The sequence below is a fragment of the Paroedura picta genome, chromosome 3, assembly GCF_049243985.1.
Source record: "Paroedura picta isolate Pp20150507F chromosome 3, Ppicta_v3.0, whole genome shotgun sequence".
Lineage (NCBI taxonomy): Eukaryota > Metazoa > Chordata > Lepidosauria > Squamata > Gekkonidae > Paroedura > Paroedura picta.
In genome coordinates this window covers 65,865,877-65,888,102 of record NC_135371.1, presented here as the reverse complement: position 1 = coordinate 65,888,102, position 22,226 = coordinate 65,865,877, and the positions used below count along the sequence as shown (strand labels likewise).

Genomic DNA, 22,226 nt, shown 5'->3' with positions numbered 1-22,226 from the left:
TCAGTGAGAATGGCATATATAGAAAATAATGTCCTGAACTAGGGACACATTTTTTTGATGTGGCTGCATGAAGATCTGGACAGTGTCCAGCACTACATGGAAATAGTCCATGCAAATTAACAGCAGCCCTCCAGCTTCTAATGCACCTCCAATGTGCACTTCAATTCTAAACAAATTAAGTGTCACTAAGTTAAGAAACAGATGAGCTTCTTGTGGTGCAGGGTGGTAAGGCAGCCAACATACTGTCTGAAGCTCTGACCATGAGGTTGGGAGTTCAATCCCAGCAACCTGCTCAAGGTTGACTCAGCCTTCCTTCAGAGGTCGGTAAAATGAGTATCCAGCTTGCTGGGGTGTAAACGGTAATGACTGGGGAAGGCAATGGCAAACCACCCTGTATTGAGTCTGCCAAGAATACGCTAGAGGGCGTCACCCTAAGGGTCAAACATGACTCGGTGCTTGCACAGGGGATATCTTTACCTTTAGTTAAGAAACAATTGTGCAAGGGAGTCTAGGCTCTGTCAGGTCATTTAGTAGAAAGTAAAATGAACACAAAAAACCTCAGTAATGTGAATTTTAAAAACATACCAAAACTTTAGCCAGTAAAGAGAAAAGAACCAGAACAGGATAGGAGCACTGTAATTCTTCATAAATACGAGATTACAGTGGTTTTTGCCCAATGTGGTACTTTTCAAGCTCTGTGAACAGGGCAACAGTTTTGGTTCAGGTGACTCTAAAGGTAAAGGTATCCCCTGTGCAAGCACCGAGTCAGGTGACTCTAGTGAGTTACAAAGCACAGTATAATACTGAGAAAAAAAAACATGGTTTTGGACCAAGTGTTCAAACATGTACATACTTTGAGCAAGTTCACAGTATTTCCTAGAAAGCTGGTACTCAAAGCAGGAGCCACCCCCCCCTCATATTTTAAAGATCAGTGAAACTACAAGAATGCATAGACAGCACTTACTGATTATCCTGTGGTTCTGCTGAGTCCTTCTGACCTGTAAAGAGAAAAGGAGAAAGTCAATAATGCTTAGAAAGTAACTTATAAGTGATGGGATGAAAGTCAGAAGATTTGCCACACAAACCGACTCCTAAAGTGACAGATTAGACAGGAAGAAGAAAACAAGGTGAAATCTATTCTGAAGTAAAAGGCTCTCTACCGTTGTAATTATACAGCAGATCTATTACTGATTGATATTCTATGCTTGCAAAAATATATCCCTGTTGTGTGATCTCAGTGGCACAAAATGCATGAAGTCGAGCTTGTCAAGGACACTACACAGCTGAAGCTAATGAACAGAATTCACTCTTTCAAATCAGAACCTTGGAATTAAGGAGCTTCAGCCAGGGAGGAAAACTAACATCAGTAGGGCAGGACATAATGACACACTAATTGGTATAACTCAAGCCACCCCCAACCCCATAGAAGCCTTGTGCACTGTGTAGCAGGTTGCGCACCCCGTCCCTTCACCCCACCCCTTTGGGCCATTTTGTTTTTGGTAATAGGAGAAAACTTCCAGGCGTATTGGCTTCAATGAAGTTTATTTGTCACCATCCATCAACCTTTCTCCCTCCTCCTTTTCCTCCCCTCTCGCTAACTGCCCCTTTCCCCAAAGTTCCGCCCTCTTTTCCTCCCTTCCTGGTCCCCCCCCCTTCTCTCTGGTTCTCACACGTTCCATCTTCTTGCCTGCCACTCTGTCCTCTCTCGCAGTTGTCCCACAGCTTCTCTCCAAGAACTCACACGCTGGCTCCGCTCATGCAACTGAGTGGGGAGGCGTGCGTTTTCCTTCCCCTCCCCTCTCACTCTCCAGAGTGGCCCCGGTTTCTTTCCTAAGTCCGGGGACGTCCCTGTTTCTTTTCTCCTGTCTTCTATGTCATCCCCAGTCTCTATTCTTGCATTTGAACTTGCGCCCACCATTTTAGAGACCACCTCTCCATGGTTTGCACCAGCGTGGCTCTGTCCCTTGTTCTGTTTTCCAGCCGTTTCTCCTGCAGGCACCCACGTCCCCGGACACACTGCTGCAGGTACAATAGCAAAATGGATCCTGCATCCCTACCTTATCAAACACATGGGAACCAACTTTGGCTGGAGGCCATAAAACATGTAAACGGTGGACATCAAATACATTAACTTATCCTTACAGAAAAAGCATGAGATCACCCTGAAACATTTTATGATGAACAATAAACTTTATAGTCCACCTTTCTCACTGGGACTCGCTGGATTACGTAATGTAAATCAGTGACATCCATAGAACAAACATTTAAGCAACAAAACAGGACTAGGACTGCAGAAATCCAAGACAATGCATAACTATTAACCATTCCACTCTAAAGCAAGGAATGGTATTACTTAATAAGCAGAAATATAATGCAATGAAAGGAACAAAAACAAAGCAACGAATAATATGTAATATAAGTAGTAAAGGGGTACACATATCATAATGAGCTGAAACCATGCCCACCACCTTGCATACTAATTAACATATTTGCATAACCATGCCCCCTGACGTCACCAGAAGTGGCGTCATCGTGCCCCGCCCTGTGCCCCATGCCCCGGAAGTGCCGCCATGTCACCACGCCCCCTTGACGTCACCGGAAGTGCCGTCAACATGCCCCACCTATGAACCCCTGACCCGGATGTGCCGCCATTATGCCACCCATACCCGACGACACCGGAAGCGGCCTTATCATGCCCTCTGGCCCCTGCCCCGGAAGTGCTGCCATTATGCCACATACACCCCCCTCCCTGGAAGTGATGGTGTCATGCCCCCACCTTCTGCCCCGGAAACAATTTCCACAGACCATGCTCCCGCCGCAAACGCAGCCATCTTTTTACACCCCTCGTGACAGCGTTGGAAGTGACGTGCAGCATAGACCAACCCTCCCTACTGCGTCACAACCAATGGGGATGACCAGGTACGGCCATGTGTTCCCTCTAGCAACACGCCCTGTCACCTCTGGCCAATAGCAAAGAGGCTGGGACAGCCCCCCCAAGAAGTGATTTTAGGAAAGAAGCCACTTGTGCTAGCAGACACTCACCACGGCTCTTGCTGAAAACATACACACCACGGCTCTTGCTGAAAACATGGAGACTCCTAGCAGGCCCCTGATGCTCACCACGGCAGCCCTGAGGGTCAAGCCTGATTGGTGCGGAATATTTAACTGTCCGCCTTCGGAAAGCCATCATGCTGCCGGCCATGCTGCAGATGAGATGGACTTGAACAAGGTGACTCCTAGCAGGCCCCTGATTCTCACCACCCCACCACCGGTGTTGAGGCCTAATGCAAAAAGGCAATATATAAGTGATAGTGAGGATGAAGAGCTTGTTCCTGCCAAGCTCCATTTTCCATCACCAGTTGTTGACCATGAGACTCAGAGCCGCATGGATTTTGGCAAAGCAGCCGCAGACATGATGTCTGGAAGTGAGGAAATGTGGCAGAAGCTGCTGGAAGATTATCCGGATACACAGGCATTGATTTTACCAGAGGATTCCTCAGCACAGGTAAATTGAAAAATGGCCACTAAAGGCGGAGGTGGGCAGGAGAGAAACCCAGAGGGACAGTATCAAAGTTTAAAGTAAATATTCTCTTTATTTTTCTAGGCCCCTGCCATCAGCCAGCCAGAATTTCCTTCAACAAGTTCTACAGAACCAGCGCATGGCTTGTTTGGGGAAGAAATTTCTGATTCCCAGCTGCTGTCTTTAACAGAGATCTCTCTGGAACAGGTAATTTTGGAGAGAGAGAAAAATGTCATTTAAAAAGTCTGTGGGGGTGAGGCGAGGGGGGGAATATGACTAGCATTTACCAAGCAAGAAATTTTTTTTTTAATGTGTTTGAAATCCTTTTTAACAGGAACAGCCACCAACCACCACATTGCCTATATGTATGAGGCCCAGCGAGAGAATTGGCGCTATGAGGGAAGCTCTAAAAATGGATATCGATGAGGTTTTGGACTTTATCCCCCCAAAAAGGCATAAAGCCGCCATGCAAAGCCTTGTGAGGGCCTCTGTTTATGGTATTTTAAAACATTGTATTGGAGAATATTTGCATCAGCTGTGTGAAGGCTGTTCTTTAATGTTACCTGCCCAACGTGATCACGATTGTCTCACATGGCCTCCTAAGTTTTTGTATCAGAAGGTTAAGTTTATATGTGATGAGTTATGCTGTACACAAATTGCAGTTATCATAACATCCATAGGTTATGCACTAAAATGCCTGGCTTTCACTCAAGAAAATATGGATGAGATTTTCAACCTTTTAAGCACTATAGGTGACGCCGCGGACTCAAGAAAAGCCCTTGAAAGAATTTTGAAAAAAACTGATAAAAGAATGTTACAGTTTGTTAAAGATTATATTAAGGATAAACACTACAAGAGTTTTGTAACTCGCCATGGAAAATAAAACTGTGTGACACTGTTGTAATTCATGAGCAAGACATTACATCTTCTTTTACTGACTGTAAATAAATCTGTAAATAAAGAAACCATTTTGTTTAAAACACAGGCCTGTTTTTTCTTGCCTGTTTTTTCTTGGGCATGCCCCAGTGGAAGGAGGGGGGGGATTGGTGTGGGTTTTACCATAGCTTTTCAATTTGCAAGGGATGTTAGTACAATCCTATTAGCCCCAATTGGGGGTGGGGGCTCTTACGCACACAACAGAGTATTGGAGGGAAGTTGGGATACCCAAAATTATATAAGCCCCATTTACAGCAATAATAAAAATATAAATGCTTACCAAAAATCCAAAAGCAGGCCATGTGGGACACATTGCTGGAGTGAGGGGGGGGGGGCTGGGTGAGGGAGGAAGCAGAATGCAGTGAGGAGGAGGAGCATTTCCATGGAGCCTGCAAATCACCTGACGCCAACGGCGAATCATGGGACAACATTTATGCAAAGGAGATTAGAATGTTTTAAAGGGATTAGCGCATCTGTAGGCTTCCTCTTTCTCAGTTCCACAGAAAGGAGCCAGCATCACCATCTCCATAGCTTGGCTCTTTCTGGCCATTCAGGGTGAAACCAAGGCAGAGGCAACACTAGGTAAGTTTTTAAGGCATATTTTCCTTTAGTAATGGGTAAATTGAATTATGTAGGAGCAATATGATTTTAAAAGTAACTGGGGTAAAAGCATAGATTTAAATGGGGAGCTCTTGCTTGTCTGAAGCAGCAGAATAAAGTTTGAGTCCAGTGGCACCTTTAGACCAAAAAAGTTTTATTTCATGTGCACCCACATTTTTCTCTGTTTCTCATTTTTAGTGTAGTGATAAACTAAATCAAAACCCTACAATGTTTGAAGGGAGCCCTTCCAAGCAACCAGGTATGTTTTTTTGTATATTTAGAATATTAATTTTGGGCCATGAGGTTCTACCCCAAAGTTTATCCTTATTTTGCTGTTCCCCCATTTAGTACAAAACAGCTCGAAAGAATCTAAGACTATCCAAAGATGAGGTGCTAAGAAGGTTGCAGTCAGGTATATTTAAACTATTTGAAATGCATGATATTTTCACAGATTTGGGAGATGGGTGTGTGTGTGATGAAGCCATGTGATTATTTCATGGGAATTCATTTCTCTTGACCCCCTAGATCAGGGGTAGTCAAACTGCGGCCCTCCAGATGTCCATGGACTACAATTCCCAGGAGCCCCCTGCCAGCGCTGGCAGGGGGCTCCTGGGAATTGTAGTCCATGGACATCTGGAGGGCCGCAGTTTGACTACCCCTGCCCTAGATGATGAGGATGATTTCATTCCTGAATCCTTTATTAAATATCGCAAGTGTTATAAAACTCCACAGGATTCCTTTCAGAAAAAAGAGACAGGCTCCAAAAGCAAACGCCCGCAGAAAGGTATTGTATAAATAGCTGGTTTGTATATTTTGTTGTGCTTGTGATAGACATACAGGGAGATGTGTGTAATCAGCCCGTTTTTTCTCTCTCCCCACACAGAAAAAATATCATCCAAACAAGCCTCAAATTTTTCCACTCTGTATCAACTCCCCTGCTTGGTCTTACAACCTGAAAATACCAGTGCCCCTGCCCATTTGCTTCAGAACTGCAGCTCGAAAGAATCTAAGACTTTATCCGATAATGTTGTTCTAAGAAGATTGCAGACAGGTATATTTAAATATTTGAATTGCATACTTTTGTGATAAAATGCAGGGAGGGGTATGCTAACAATACAATTTATAAGGCCATGTGTGAGGGACAAAGCCTGGAAACTTATCTTCATTTTTCTCTCTCCCAGACCCAAATTTGTTCTGCCTGTATCCATGCCCACGACTGGTCCTGAAACCTGTAACGGGGTGCAAAGCAACAGAGCCAACTTCCCTGAAGCAGCAGCAGATCTGCATGAAAGAAACATCAAAATCCACCACCCCAAAAGTATACTGTAAACCACAGCGAACACTCAAACACCAAACTGCACATAAGCGTAAACAAAATAGCAATGGTTCTGAACACCCCTGCAACCAACATAAAATGGACACTACTGATACTGAATCTAAAGTATTGTGTGACATAAGAGCTTTGGTTAACAATTATTCAGACCCTAAAGTGACCTTGCAGGCCGTGCGTAGTCTTATTGGTGCCACTTTCAAAAATTCAGAAAGTGCTGTAGCCAGTATAAGTGGGGGTTCAGGCAAAGGGGGTCTGGGAAGGTCATAGGGCAGCTGCCCACACACCAAAGAAAAAGCAAGCACTTGAAATTGAAAAAGCAACGGCAAAGAGTAATTCTCAAATGCCGGAAGAATGAAAAAATGGTTAAATCTCGACAAAAAGGATATGAATCTCCTAACAATGGCAGAAATCCTGAGAGATCAGACAATTGCCCCATCGGCTCTGAAGAACAGGCTCCCACTAGTTCTCAATTAGACGTTAACAACGCAGCCACCCCCGTATGTGACCCTCCTGAGGAATTTCCCTTAGAATTTCCCCCACAAGAAGTTCCCCAACCTCCTGATATGCCAAGAGTTTACCTAGAAAGGCTTGGGCATTGGGAAAGGCAACTGCAGTGCTTGCCAATGGATCAACGTTCAGAAGTTTTCAGATTTGTTAACTTGGAGCAGTTAGGCCATCCAATGCTAGCACAGGAAGCTATCCGTCAATCTATACAGCAGCTTCTGAATGAGATGGGTGATAGAGTGCAGAAGGGAGATTTAGTTCAACTACATCTTGATGGAGGGGGTCTAACTAATCCTCTGCGATCCGTGAGGAGGCCATTGGGTGAATTCCCAGCTGATGATTTTATTAACCAGATGGCAAACCTCATGCAATGTAAGGATGTTATCGGAGATATAAACAGGTACTACTGCTTCATGCCCCCTATCAAGCATTCTGAAATAACAGAGAAATACATATTTTATGATTTTGAATGTATGCAAGAAACCAGCATACACATACCAAATTATATTTATGCAATGGGTCTAGAGGAGTGTGATACCTGGGAATTCAAAAGAACTGACTGCGTTTCTAATTTTGTTAAAAGGATCATCACCAAACAATTCAGGGGTTACACTTTTCTAGCCCACAATGCAAAAGGTTATGACAATTACTTTATAATTAGACAACTTTTGGCAGAGAAGGTAGATGTGGACCTCATCACACAGGGTGGCAAAACTGATGTGTGTATCTGTTAAGAAGCTGAGCATCAGGTTTCTGGATAGTTTAAACTTTTTGCCTATGAAACTGGCCAAAATGCCACAAGCCATGGGTTTTAAGGGCTGCAAGGGCTTCTTCCACCCTTTCTTTAACACTGTGGCCAATTCTAACTATGTGCGGCCATTACCTAGGATGGAGGATTATGGCGTTGATAACATGATGCCAGGTGAGAGAGCCACATTTATTTCCTGGTACCAGGAAAACCAAGGCTCTGTATTTAACCTCCAAAAAGAACTGGCCTATTACTGTCAGCAGGATGTTAAAATCCTGAGAAAGGCCTGTCTCCTGTACAGGGGAGAAATTATTGCCATGTCCTCAGTTGACCCTTTTAATTATATAACTCTTGCGGGTGTTTGCGTGTCCATGTACAGACACATTTTTTTAAAGCCAAGCACAATTGCCCTGCTGCCACACGACCATTACCACAGACAAACAAAGAGATTTGCAACCCCCTCTATATAGTGGCTACTGTATCTTGAGCATAAAGAAGGTTATGAGATACAGCATGCACTAAGAGGTGGCGAGTTTCAAAGAGGCCCTTATTTTCTTGATGGCTATGCTGTAGTTGGAGGGCAACCCACAGTTTATGAATTTGAATGCTGTTTTTTCAGTGGCTGTCCACAATGTTTCAGCCCCACTGACAGAAATCCACTGATAGATTCATCCTTTGGTGACTTACACTATAGAACACAAAGGAAAGAAAGTTATTTGAAAAGCCAGGGGTTTGCAGTTAGGATCCTGTGGGAACATGAGTGGAGGGACATGGTGAAGTTTGACAGCAAGCTTAGAGCTTTTCTGAGTGAGAATAAATTCCCAACACCTCTCTGCCCCAGAGACGCTCTCTTTGGGGGCCGGACAAATGCTATTTGTCTATATTACAAACCTAAGGTGGGTGAAAAAATACACTACTATGATTTCACCAGCCTGTACCCGTTTGTGAACAAGACAAAGAAATATCCAATTGGACATCCGCAAATTATTTACAAGGACTTTGCCCCATTATATGAATACTTTGGCATTGCCAAAGTTAAGATGCACCCACTTCGAGGTCTCTTTTTCCCTGTTTTACCCTTCAAAGTGGAGGACAAACTTCTATTCCAATTGTGTCGCACATGTGCTGAAACTAAGCAGAGGGTGAGATGTGGGCACTCTGCTGAGGAAAGGGCTCTAGAAAGGACATGGTGTACTGTAGAACTAATGAAAGCTATAGAGAAGAGGTACAGGATCATGTCAATGAGTGAGGTGTGGCACTTTGCAGAATCCTCTGAAGAACTGTTTTCAGATTATATTAAGCTTCACCTCCGCCAAAAACAGGAGGCTTCTGGTTATCCGAGCTGGTGTACAGATGATGAAAAAAAGGCAAAATACATTGCAGATTACTTAGAGAAAGAAGGTATTCAACTGCGCGCCGATCACATAGCTATGAACCCTGCAAAGCGGCAAATTGCAAAACTTTTTCTAAATTCTTTGTGGGGAAAGTTTGGTCAGCGTTCAAACTTAGTAAACACCAGCATAGTGAGGGACACAACCCATCTTTTAGAATATGCCTTTTCTCCAGCCTATGATATTTCTGGTTTTGATATTATTGATGAAGCAACAGCAACTGTCTCCTGGAAACATGCAAAATATACATTTACTTTATCAGGTAATACAAATGTCCTGATTGCCTGTTTTACAACTGCTTATGCCCACCTAGAACTTTTATGATTTACTAGACAAGCTTCAAGAAGAAGAAGAAGAAGAAGAAGAGTTGGTTCTTATATGCCGCTTTTCCCTACCCGAAGGAGGCTCAAAGCGGCTTACAATCGCCTTCCCATTCCTCCCCCCACAACAGACACCCTGTGGGGTGGGTGAGGCTGAGAGAGCACTGATATCACTGCCCGGTCAGAACAGTTTTATCAGTGCCGTGGCGAGCCCAAGGCCACCCAGCTGGTTGCATGTGGGGGAGCGCAGAATTGAACCTGGCATGCCAGATTACAAGTCCGCACTCCTAACCACTACACCAAACTGGCTCTCAAGATCGTTGCTTGTACCATGATACTGATTCTGTTATTTTTGTGAGTAGGGAGGGGGACTGGAATCCTCCTTTAGGTGATTATTTAGGCGATCTCACAAGTGAGATCCCGCCAGATGAGCATATCACAGAGTTCACGTCAGCTGAGCCCAAAACCTATGGATATACTCTGTCAGGGGGTAAGGCATGCATGAAAGCCAAAGGCATCACGCTCAATGTTTCAAATTCTGAGAAAATAAACTTTGAAACATTGAAGGATCTGGTCCTAGATTACAGCCCAGAGCAGCCTCCTAAAGAGATCCGAGTCCAGCAGCCCTCCATCATAAGAAACAAAAATCAGTTTCTCATTGAGACAGGGCCACTTAAGAAAACCCTGAAAGTTGTTTATGATAAGAGGTTCCTTGTGGATGATTATAAAACCCTGCCATATGGTTTTTAGAATGGACGTGCATTGGAAACATCCATTTTCTGCAGTGGTGGCGGGGCCTAGCAACTGTGGCAAAAGTTTCTTTGTTAAAAACATTTTGGACAATGCCCAGCATGTACTTTCTGTAATGCCTGAAAATATCGTGTATTTTTATGGACTTTGGCAAAAGTTATTCAGAGAACTCCTTTGTAAGTACCCCTTTGTAAAGTTTGTTGAAGGGTTGCCTGAAATACTTAACGATGATCAGCTGCTGCCTCCTAATAAAGTAAATATGATCATAGTAGATGATTTGAGGGACTCTGCTTGTGAAAATCCTGAGATTGAAAGGGCCTTTACTAAATACGTATATCACCGGAATCTCAGTATTTTATTTATTACTCAGAATATTTTTTTCCGTGGAAAAAGCAGTAGAACCATCAGCTTAAATACCAAATATCTGGTACTGTTTAAAAACCCCAGGGACAAATTGCATATTGCAACATTGGCCCATCAAATGTACCCTGGAAAGTCACAATTCTTTCTGGAGGCTTTTGAGCATGCCACACAAAAGCCTTATGGATATCTGGTTGTGGATTTAAATACCTCTACACCAGATTCTTACAGGCTAAGAACTGGACTTTTCCCACCCGAGTGGCCTGTGGCATATGTCTGAAAAACAAAACAGACCTCCACTGCATACAAAAGGAAACCGCAAGTCCCTTAAACATCCTGTTTCCCTGAATCTTCCGAAGAGCAACATGTCCAGGTGGATAAAGAGGAATTTGGCTCACCTAAAAGTACTTATCAAGGCTTCACCGCAACAGAGGAAAGCAGTTCTTTGCTCAGCTTCGGATGATCTGGTTGCAGCAATCTCTGAAATCGCTCTCAATACTTTAAAAGGCAACATCCCTCTATCACCGCGCCAAGTATGCGTACTGAGGAAGCGGCGGACTTTTATTTAAAATCTGAGTAACAAAAGAATATCTCTGAAAAAGAAGAAGGTGCTGGTCAAACAATCTGGGGGGTTTATAGCGCCTCTGTTAAGCTTTGCCATTCCCCTCCTAACTAGCCTTCTAACAAACCAGTAATGGAATATGTAGAAAAAATGTACCTGGTTCCTAGCCACCAGCTGGAACACTTAAGGAACCCACTGCCCCTTAAAGAGGAAAACATCAGAACCACCACAATGCAATCCTTAAATACTGAAATGAAGGGGGCTCTCCAAAGGCAAGATTTATCAGAATATGACAAGGCCAAGCATTTTGAAGCACTGCTTCAAAAGTATTTGTCTCATGTGAAGCAGGGGGAAACTGAAAAATCTAAACTTAGCCTGTTTCTGCCTACACCAGAGGCTGCTTCTGCAGAAAGCCCTGCAAGTTCTGACGTAGTCTTCCAAGAAATCATAGACACCCTGCCTGCTAGATACAAAAGCCGTGCAAAGGTGCTGTTCAACAAAATGAAACAAAACAAAAATATTTCTTCTTGGGATGACAGTGGAACGTTTGTATACAGAGGGGAAAACAAAGGGTTCTCATTTGATGGATTTAGTGAAGGCGGTTACTCAAACAAATGACCCGTCTAGCCATAACATACCAAAAGGCTGGGATGTTTTCATGAAAGCCATGGCTGAAATGAACCTCCCATCTTCTGTTGTGGGTAACCTGACTAATCGCCGTTCCTTGGAACATCTAAAGAACCCAAGTCCTGGTACAGGGACACCACCGCTTTTTCAGAGCTTCTAAAAAGCGTCAAGCTACAACACCGCCCAACTGGATAAGCTTGTAATTATGTAAAATAAAATTTCTTTGAAATTGAACTGGTGTGTTTTTTTCTTTAAAAAAAAAGACATACAAAAGTCACTTTTAAACCCTCATGAGGGCACTTTATTGAAATTCAATATTATTGTGGTGTTGGTGAAACATGCTGCACATGCCTGGGGTTGTACAAAGAAGTTGGGGGCAAGCCTGGACATGCCTTTGTTTTTTACAAACTGCTCCACCATTAGGTCATTCTGTGCTCGATCATCGGAGTAGAGTTCTTGAATTTGTTCAAAAGAAAGCCCCTTACTGCGCAGCTGCAGAAAGAATATGCAGTGATATCCACAGACGACAGAGTCAGAGGCTTGCAGTTGTCGGGGCTGGAATACAGTCTCACTGGCATTTTGCCTCAAGAATCTCACAATAGTTTTTGGAAATAAGGGGCTGTTTGGAGGGTGTCCATAAGAGTCAAAGAACTCGCCACGTCCATCCTTTTCCAAGTATATGGCAAGCCAATGTTCTCCAGGGAGGTTGTGGGGGTGGGTGTTCACAACTAGCCCGGAAGGTCTTTGATGCAGTCTTTGTTTGGGGAGCCAATCGCTTGGAAACACTCCTGAGAAAGTCTTTTTGGTGTAGTGGTTTGTAGATAACACAGCTGTTAGCTGGAGGGTATCCATGTTACATATAGTCAAATAAAACGTTTCGCCATAGACCACCATATTGACAGTGTGAGGCAATGCTCTAGCAAAGCGCACTTCAGCTCGCAGGTTTCCAGTTTTAATCAAGGAATAGTGATCTGCACATTCCTGATCTGGGGAAAGGTCAAAAGCAAACAGTGTGTAGCCACTTGCAAACTCCTCACGGTTCACTAACAAAGATCTGTCTTTCATGTGTTTGCCAGCTGCCTGAACCAGATGCATGTATTCCCTAACGCAGTTTCCAGCACCAAAGTCAGGTTGCAACGGCTTAGCAGGTATCTGTTCACCATCCATGTAGAGCGCCACAAAATTGATGTCATAATGCTTAAAGTTAAATGGATTTTTATTGTGGGCCCCGCTGAAGGAATCATTATCCACCAGGCCAATCACTAACAACTTGGGCAATTGCCCCAAAAAGAGATTCTCCTGGTTGCTGACACGACTCCCAGCAGGGATGCTAAATACTTTCATGCCCACACGGTATTTTGCATTAGCTGTAAAGAGACCCTCTGCGTGGCCTAAACGGACACCAGGCGCTACTCGTACTTTCTTTACAAAAAGGGAAGCGGTCAAGATCTGTAATTTGCAAGCCCTGTTCAGATCATCCGTCATGAGGCAAAAGGCATCTTTGCTGCGTGTCAGTTTAATTTTCACATCCACTCCATTTAGCATAAGTTTTTCTTGAAAAAACAAGTCACTGTAAAGGCGGCCGAGCAGATCTACTTTTCTGCTTTCAACTGTGAAGGCGGCTCTTTTAACAAACCCCTTATTATCTCAATCCAGGGCAGTTGATTCATGTTCTCCATGGGTGTCTTTGTAAAACAGGCCTGAGGAGAACTGAGTGGATAGGGTGTCTTCACTATAATTGAGGACAGCTTCTATAAAGGCCCTGTAAGGGTAGCAGTTGTTACTCTGGCTGACGAGACGGTCCCCCAATGTCACATCCAACTGGCTAAAGAGGCCGGCGATCGGGTAATTCACCAGACTTACCCTTGCACCTCTGTCAAGGTTTGTCCCATCCTCTTTGACAATTTTGCAGCATAGGTAAAGCAGGGTGTTATTTAAATCCAAGTAATCTTCACCATTTCCAGTGATGAAAAACTCGAGTGGCGCTGTTTCTGACAATGCTGCTAGGGGTGGGACTTGAATATATAGGCACCTCTCAATGCTAGTTTGCGTAGGTGCTATTTGGAAAAGGTCTAATTCAGATTTCGTGCATTCTTGTGACCTGTCGTGAATAAAAGCCATTGCAGTTTAAAATATATTTCCGGGGCTCGGAGGCCGTCTTCGTACCCTTCTCTTTGCCTTCTGCTTCTGAGGTGGCCGCCGCTTAACAGCCTTCCTTTTAGCAGGTCGTGGGGGTCCGGTAAGTTGCACACCTGATGCTTTTCTTTTAACCCCTCGCTTTCTTGGAAGGTACATGAAGCCTGACCCATCTTGCGGTCCAGGCGGACTCACTCTTTTCAGAACAGCTTCAGAAACATGACCTACAACGTCTTTAGCAAGATTTCGGGCAGCCGATTTCACATGGGGCTTTATGAGCTCAAATCCCCTTCTCAAAAGAAGGACAGCTTTTCGAAAAAGGCTCCGGAATATGCCCCCTACCCCTGCCCCATACATAACCGGGGCTCCATGGTAACCAGGGAGAGCACAACCGGCTTGGTTCTTGTAATAATTCCTATAAAGTTCTGGGTCTCCATAGCTTTTTATAATGACCATCCTGGTGAGCTTAAAAGAGCAGGCTTTTCCGAGGACGAAAGTGAAGCTTCACAATCACCTTACCAAAACGAAATGACACGTTCTTGTTCTGGTCAGTCTTTATTTCAATAGTGATGGTATCTATGTGTTGCTTATTCACAGGGACATAATGAGGCTTGTCATAGATGTTGTTGATACAGTCACCGGTCTCCCCATGGATAGGAATACAGCGCAGTAATGGTACATATGCATCACCCACAATTTGGTGGTCCACAATGTCTGTATAAATGTACAATGTGTTGAACCCCCCTGTAATGTCTGCTGTGAAGCGTACTTTTTGGGCACGCTTATGCGGAACTAACCCTAAAATATGTGACAATTCTGTAGTATCTGAAAAACTGCAAGTAGGTGGAGCTTTTAGAGTGACACTCCTAAGCACTCTGTCATACTCCAGGCTCAGTTCAGGGGATCGCCAGTGAGTCTTTATAAGGCTGTTGATTTTCTCAATCAGATCAGGAATGCTTGAATAATAGCCACTGGGGGGTTTGAAAGTCCAGCGCTTCTCCTTAACGAGGATTGTAAAGGCAGCATACCAGCTGTGAGGATATTGTATCTCCACCAACCCTACATCCCAGGCCCCTGGTAGGTCAATTGGCCGTGCTAGACGGATGGTAAAGGCAGAAGCAGTGTTCTGTGGGAAAACCGTGGCGCATGCATTGCTAGGAAGGGTGATGTAAAATCCGCTGTCAGCCATTTTCTTCTGGTGCAGGCTCACAAAGTTGAGAAGCAGGAACCCAGCTGTTAAATTTATCAGGCCACCCTAACCACTTCACTAGCTGGTATTTTCTCTTGCCTCGTCCTTTTGATGCTAAGATTTTTTTCAATTCAATACACTCTGCCTCCTTTAGTTTTAACTTTCTGTAACTGTTCAGGATAGAATGACCCTAGGACAGGATCTCCAGCATAATCTTTTAACCGGTACACAGGTCTGTGTCCTCTTGGGATTACCTGTTCCACTATGAATATTTCCCCCGTGTAACTCTGCTCATATCCCTTTGCAAAAAGTCCTTTGCTTTTAGACACTCAAACATGGTCCCCCTTTTTAAAGAAAGGCCTCTCTCCCTCCTTTTCATTTGTTCTCACATAGTCTCCATAAACCGTTTTCCAGACTGTCTGTGCATTAGTTGAGTTTACATCCACAGGGCGGGCCCTGATAGTCCTGTGAAAACTGTGGTTGTAACTTTGTATGAGTAGCGTCAATGTATCTGAACGTATTGTTGGCAGTAAAATACCTCCACATTTTTGTTTTTAAGGTCCGATTGAAGCGCTCCACAATGGCAGCTTTGACTTCATTATGGGTGAAAAAGTGGTGAACTCCGTGCTGCTTTAGCACCCTGCTTACAGCCTGGTTTAAAAACTCTTTCCCCCTATCTGTTTGGAGCTTGGCAGGAATTCGATTCTTCTTAAATATATCCTTAAAGGCTTTGGCCACCCGCTCCCCTGTCTTGTCTTTTAAAGGAATGCCCCATGCAAATTTTGAGAGTATGTCAACCACTGTTAAAATGTACTTGTAGCCATCATGATATTTAGAAAACTGTTGCATGTCCACTAAATCAGCCTGCCATTGTGCATCCAGGCCAGAAACTATGGTCTTGTTTCTCTTAAAGCGGACCCTGGCCTGCTTATGCAGAGTGTAAGCATCTTGCTCTGAAAGCCAGGTAGTAACATTTTTTCGAGTAAGAGTTTTGCAATGCTTTTTGGCTTCCTGGAATAGTGGACTCACACCACCAAAACTCCCTACTTCTCCAGGTGTATAATATATATGCCTTAAGACTCCCTTCTTTGTCATGCAGCTCCATCACTGCCCCCTCTTAGCACCAGAATGACCACACAAGACTAAAAGACACTTTTATTGTAACAAAACTATAGCTTCCTCTTCAGTTTCCCCTTTTTTGTCTTTTTAGTCTTTTTCTTCTTTTTCTTCTCACGTGGGGTCACACTGGTACAAAAACACGATGTGCAAGAGAGGTTCACATTAACAGAGTTAATGATGTGCAGAGTGCCAAAAGCCTGGATAAAGCGCTCATCAAGCTGTCCAAAGAGAATAATAAACAACTGGTAAGTGTAATAGAACTCCTCAATGGACTCCCTGGTTTCATTATACAACCCACAAACAAAAACACTTTTTTTTACCTGTTTACCTGGGCATTGAATGCTTTGTCTTCCATTTCCATGGATTCATTAAAAGCCTCGTCATGTTCTGTGTCTTTTTGAGTGAATGCTTTGTTTTCCATTTCCATGGTTTCATTAAAAGCCTCGTCATTTTCTGTGTCCTTTTGAGCTTCCTCATCTTCAGATTCCTCCACAGGATTCCGGTGCATGCAACGCAGAGGATTGGGTATCCCCAAGTCCGCCTCATCTGCAATATGGCCTGCAACAGAATGGGTTCCCCAAGATGGTAGCATAGTACTTTCTATGTTTGCAAGGCCATTTATTTCTGCAGTTGTAAGGCATTTGGCCAAGCTACCCATAGTTTCTGTAGGGAGGTTAAATACCAGGCAGCTCATGGCAGCATTAGGTCTCAGCACGGGTGGTGGGGTGGTGAGGATCAGGGGCCTGCTAGGAGTCTCCATGTTTTCAGAAAGAGCCGTGGTGAGTGTCTGCTAGCACAAGTGGCTTCTTTCCTAAAATCACTTCTTGGGGGGGGGGCTGTCCCAGTCTCTTTGCTATTGGCCGGAGGTAACAGGACGTGTTGCTAGAGGGAACACATGGCCGTACCTGGTCATCCCCATTGGTTGTGACGCAGTAGGGAGGGTTGGTCTATGCTGCACGTCACTTCCAACGCTGTCACGAGGGGTGTAAAAAGATGGCTGCGTTTGCGGCGGGAGCATGGTCTGTGGAAATTGTTTCCAGGGCGGGAGGGGGGTGTACGTGGCATAATGGCAGCACTTCTGGGGCAGGGGCCAGAGGGCATGATAACGCCGCTTCCGGTGTCGTCAGGGGTATGGGTGGCATAATGGCGGCACATCCGGGTCAGGGGTTCATGGGTGGGGCATGTTGACAGCACTTCCGTTGACGTCAAGGGGGCATGGTGACATGGCAGCACTTCCGGGGCATGGGGCACAGGACGGGGCATGATGACGCCACTTCCGGTGACGTCAGGCGGCGTGGTTATGCAAATATGTTAATTAGTATGCAAGGTGGTGGGCGTGGTTTCAGCTCATTATGATATGTGTACCCCTTTACTACTAATATATATAACTACTATAGTCCAGAGTCCTGTTTTCTCTACTGAAGTATCTTCCTGAACCATTCTGTTATAACACAGCCCTTTTTCCTTTATAAAATGCCCTCCTGAACAGTTGTTTTACACAGGCAGACCATTCCCGGGGGGAGGGGGGAGAGACACTATAGAAAATGCACACGTATGGGCAGTTGTTGATCTGGCACACTTGCAGGGTGGCACCTGTAGAAGGTTCTGCTCAAATGTTACAGGTGTCAGCCTCCAGGTAGGACCAAGAGATCCCCTAGAATTACAGCTTATCTCTAGACTTCATAAATCAGTCCCCCTAGACAAAATGGATGCTTTGGATAGTGGACCCGATAGCATTATACCCCACTGAAGTCCCTGTCCTTCCCAGGCTCAATCCCCAAATCTCCAGGAGTTTCCCAATTGGATCTGGTGACCTACCCCCCAGTGGCTGGCGGGGGGGGGGGACTAGAAGTTGTTGTGATGCAGCACAGAAGAAGAGACAGGCCTGCAGATATGCAGGCCCAAGGCTTTGTATATGTTGGCCAGTGCCTTGAACTGAATCAGAAAACTTGTGTCCAATCAAAGGAGTGAATGCAGAATGGGTGCCAGATTTTCAGAAATAGAAAAAAACCTTTCCCATCTAGTTGCTCCATCACTTTCCCATCTCCAATGTTATGAAGAGATAGTTAATTACAATATCCATTAAAGTTATATACGTGCCAAGTATAGGGCAATTAAGAAACAGCTCATAGAAATCTAAAACATAGTTAAAAAGGTAAAGGTATCCCCTGTGCAAGCACTGGGTCATGTCTGACCCTTGGGGTGACGCCCTCTAGCGTATTCATGGCAGACTCTATATGGGGTGGTTTTCCAGTGCCTTCCCTAGTCATGACCGTTTACCCCCCAGCAAGCTGAGTACTCATTTTACCGACCTCAAAAGGATGGAAGGCTGAGTCAACCTTGAGCCGGCTGCTAGGATTGAACTCCCTGCCTCATGGGCAGAGCTTTCAGACTGCATGTCTGCTGCCTTACCACTCTGTGCCACAAGAGGCTCTTAAAACATAGTTAAACAGCTGTAAAATGAAAGAAATATAAAGCCAATAAAAATAATAGTTAATAACTATTTACCAATAACAAAATCAGCAGTTAAATATCGTCAGTGAAAGATTAAAAACAGAATCAAGTTAGTAAGAGAACACTGATAGCCCTGGAGAAAAAGAAACTCTTGGCAAACCTTTAGGAATGAGGGATTCTGATGAGCCTCCTCAGGTATAAAATTCCAGCTTGGGAGCAATGAAGAAACCTATTCCCACATACCAATCAGTTTCACTTCAGCTAATGCAAGCATGTACAGCAAACATGTACAAAAGAATATGATTTCAAAGCATGGGAAAGCTGACACAGATAGAGCAGCTCTTCACAAAGTACGGTCCTCAGCTGTTTATGGCTGTAAAGACCAGGAAAGAACTGGAATTTGGGCCCCAAAAGAAAACAGTTGGGGTTGTTATACAGATCTCTGGGCAAGCTCCGATTAAACCAATGCAGGAACATTCTGGACCCACTGAAGTTTCCAGCAATTTGTCAAAGGCATCCTTAGACACAGGACTTTACAGTAATCTCATCTGGAAGTTATAAAGGCATGTCTTATAGTTCCTAGGTCAGATCTTTCCAGAAATGGCTGCCACTGGTAAGCCTGCCCAAGCTGGTAAAACACTCTTGGATACCTCTGCTAGACAAATAAGACAAGTGACATCACAGAGATTTATTAGTCCCATTTAAAAAAGGCCTCATAAATCTAAGTATTCTGGTTTAATGTTAACATTTAATATTCATGATGGGAAAAATAAGTGCACTGACAGGCCTTTTGATACGATATTCTGAATGACTAAAGGATAGCAGCTGGATCAAAATTGTACTGTTGACAGCAGCTGTTACCAGCATCCAATGATCTTGGAGACTAGCTGACGTTGAAAGCAGTTTCCTCTTCTCCATTACTGAGGTTGGACAGATCTAGACAGCGTCTTGGTGTATCCCTATGAGAACAGAGTGATATAAATGCTTGGAGGAAAAAACATTTGAAGCTTTTATAACACAGTATAGGACACTGAAAATGAAGACTGGTTTACTCTGGACTACTATATTAGTGTCTTTCTACTCTGTACAATTTAAATGTTTATAGGGGTACCATCCTAAACCCTGACTCCTTCTCTCAACACACCCGATTCCTTCATCTGTGCACGACAGTGCGCATGGACAAAAGCTCACACCTTTGTTGATCTTAAAGGTGCCATTGGACTCAAATTTTGTTGTACTACTTCAGATCAACACAGCTATCCACTTGAATCCACTATCCTAAACCAATAGCAGCTGTTTTGCCAATTTGTAAGGATAATCATCATAGGATTGAAACCAGTCCAGGATGCTGCACCAGAAAGTTGCTATTAATACAACCCTAACAAGAGTTACACCTAAGTCTATCAGTTTCAATGCATTTAATATAATAAAGGGCATAACAGTGTCTAGGGTTGCACAGCTTATCATTTACACAGTGGTGTCTTCTAGACACAGCAAGAGGGGCTTTCAACCCCCAACTAAAATACTGTTTAGATTCCATGTACTGACTTTTCAACAGCACCAGCATCTCTAGGACAGTTATATATCAACCCAGTTCTATATACCAAGCAATGAAAAATTTGAGTTCAATGGCACCTTTAAGACCAACAAAGCTTTATTTGAGGCTTGAGCTTTTGTGTACATGCACACTTCAGATACAATGTACATTGTATCTGAAGGAGCATGAGTGCACCCAAAAGCTCATCCTTATCCACAGTTCCTCTATATATTTGTGAAACAGCCTGGGGGGTGGGACATGTCTGGCTGCCCAAGTTGGAATAGGGCCAATCAGGCTGCACCCTGATTCGCCCTGCCCCTGCAGCTGCTGCCCTCCGTCCCTGGACTCTAGCCTCTTTGCTCTCAGATGTGCGTCAGTGCCGGGAGCCAGCAGCAGGTAAGGGGATAGGGCCCAGGGCAAAGGGTTGTGGTGGAGGGCTTGCTAATGAGGGCCTCTTGGCCTGCTAACAAGGGCCTCCCGCCATGCTAGGCTGGCCCTGTTAACAAGCTCTGTCCCGGGCCTCCTAACGAGCTGGCCAGCCCCCGCCCGCCCCATTTGCTCCAGCTGCAAGTATCCACTAAAAATCCACCCTCACCTGCTCCAAAGCCTCCCATCCACACCTCAGGGGTCTGGGGAGACCTGCTGTTGAATGAAGAGGGCCCCTAGATCTTCCTTGCTCTGGCCTCAGCCAAAGATTTAGCGGAAGTGTTACATCTTGCAGACCCAGCAGAACTGAGAAAGTTCTTGCAGGGCCCTCAGCTTTTCCGGGAGTATATTCCACCAAGACCCTGGTCCTGGTTAAGGCCAGGCGTACCTCCTGTGGGCTGGAAACCACCAACAAATTTGTGCCTGCAGAGCGCAAGGTCCTTTGGTTGACGTCGACCAGAACCATCACCTTCTACTGGGCCGCTGAGCCTCCCTCCCATGAAAACCATTGCCTGATTCATAACTCACAGGGCCGTCAGTAAGCTGTAGTTTGAATTACTGTTCTTACCATTGTTCTACTGTTCTATTATATGGTTCTCAAGTTATTTACTGTACTTTTAATGTTTATAGCTATTGATTTATCTGTACTGCTCCCCATTCTAATAAGCTTTATGTAAACTGCCCTGAACCTTAGGGGAGGATGGTATATAAATGTAATTAATTAATTGACATCTATAATAGACTTGTATTTCAAAGGATTAAAATAAGTATGAATGTTTAACCTATATGGGCCATATTACCACAGTGGTTGCATGTGCATACACAAAGAACCAAACATACATTGTTATGACAAATTGCTGCACTTCAGCCTGGCTGAAATTCTTCCTTCACAACTGAAGAGATATATCAATACTTAAATCTTAAGCAGAATTTTCAGACTTTCATTGTTACTTCCTCTTGAAAGAATAATGCAGCCCTTAAAGATCACATCAGACATAAAGAAATGGCAAGCAGATACAGCTTACCCTTAATAATTGGCAAATACAAATAGCATATTGCATACAAACAGGTAGAGCAAGGTGTGGGTGGGAGAGTGAGGAATGCAGTGCAAGAGTCTAACAAGTGAAGCCTTGCATGAAACAGAATGCACTATGCAGAATTCCAGAGACATTAACAGGTCACTTCATAGTGTGTTATAGTCCAGAGGTATCTATTATTGTTGTTGTTATTATTATTATTATTATTAATTTCAATTTATTACCTGCCACTCCAGGATGGCTTGTGGCGGGTTACAACAGTCTGAATAAAATCCCAATAAAACCCCAAACATAAAACAAACATAGATCCAATAATCACAGTACCCAAAAGATATGGTGGAAAAAACAATTCGAAGCACTAACAATTCTCCCAATAAAAAAATCTCATAGAGGGGGTGGAAAGAGGGGCACAGATGGAATCTGAAAGCTGCCACTCACACCACTCTTTCCTAGGAGGGGGGGCATACAGATCTTCCTTGCTGCAGCAGCCTCAACCATAGACCTGGTGGAAGAACTCCATTTTGCAGGCCCTGAGGAATGCTGGAACCTCCTGGAGGGCCCGCAGCTCCTCCTGGAGCTCATTCCACCTGGCCCTGGCCCTAGTCGAGGCCAGATGTACTTCCCTGGGGCCAGGAATGACCAACAAATTAGTGCCCGCAGAGCATAAGGCCCTGCGG

General features: G+C 44.3%; 1 protein-coding gene and 1 long non-coding RNA gene across 19 annotated transcripts in view; one reads left to right on the top strand and one right to left on the bottom strand.

Moving 5' to 3' along the window:
• Positions 1-22,226, bottom strand: part of CDC25C (cell division cycle 25C) — a 53,647-nt gene that overhangs the window by 29,938 nt on the left and 1,483 nt on the right. For 4 of the 18 annotated variants that reach the window (XM_077326153.1, XM_077326156.1, XM_077326152.1 and 1 more), the window contains exon 2: positions 965-998. Coding sequence is in view for 5 of the 18 variants with exons in the window: in XM_077326160.1 (XP_077182275.1) it covers positions 965-998; positions 19,333-19,467 (169 nt within the window). In the remaining 13 variants the exon portion in view is untranslated. Of the gene's footprint in view, positions 1-964; positions 999-4,736; positions 5,605-10,860; positions 16,653-19,332; positions 19,509-22,226 lie in introns of those variants that run through there. The other 14 variants (XM_077326148.1, XM_077326155.1, XM_077326165.1 and 11 more) reach the window with 8 other exon arrangements.
• Positions 5,252-6,058, top strand: LOC143832179 (uncharacterized). Its single transcript, XR_013229122.1, has 3 exons — positions 5,252-5,315; positions 5,405-5,468; positions 5,940-6,058. It is a non-coding gene; the product is annotated as an uncharacterized LOC143832179 (long non-coding RNA).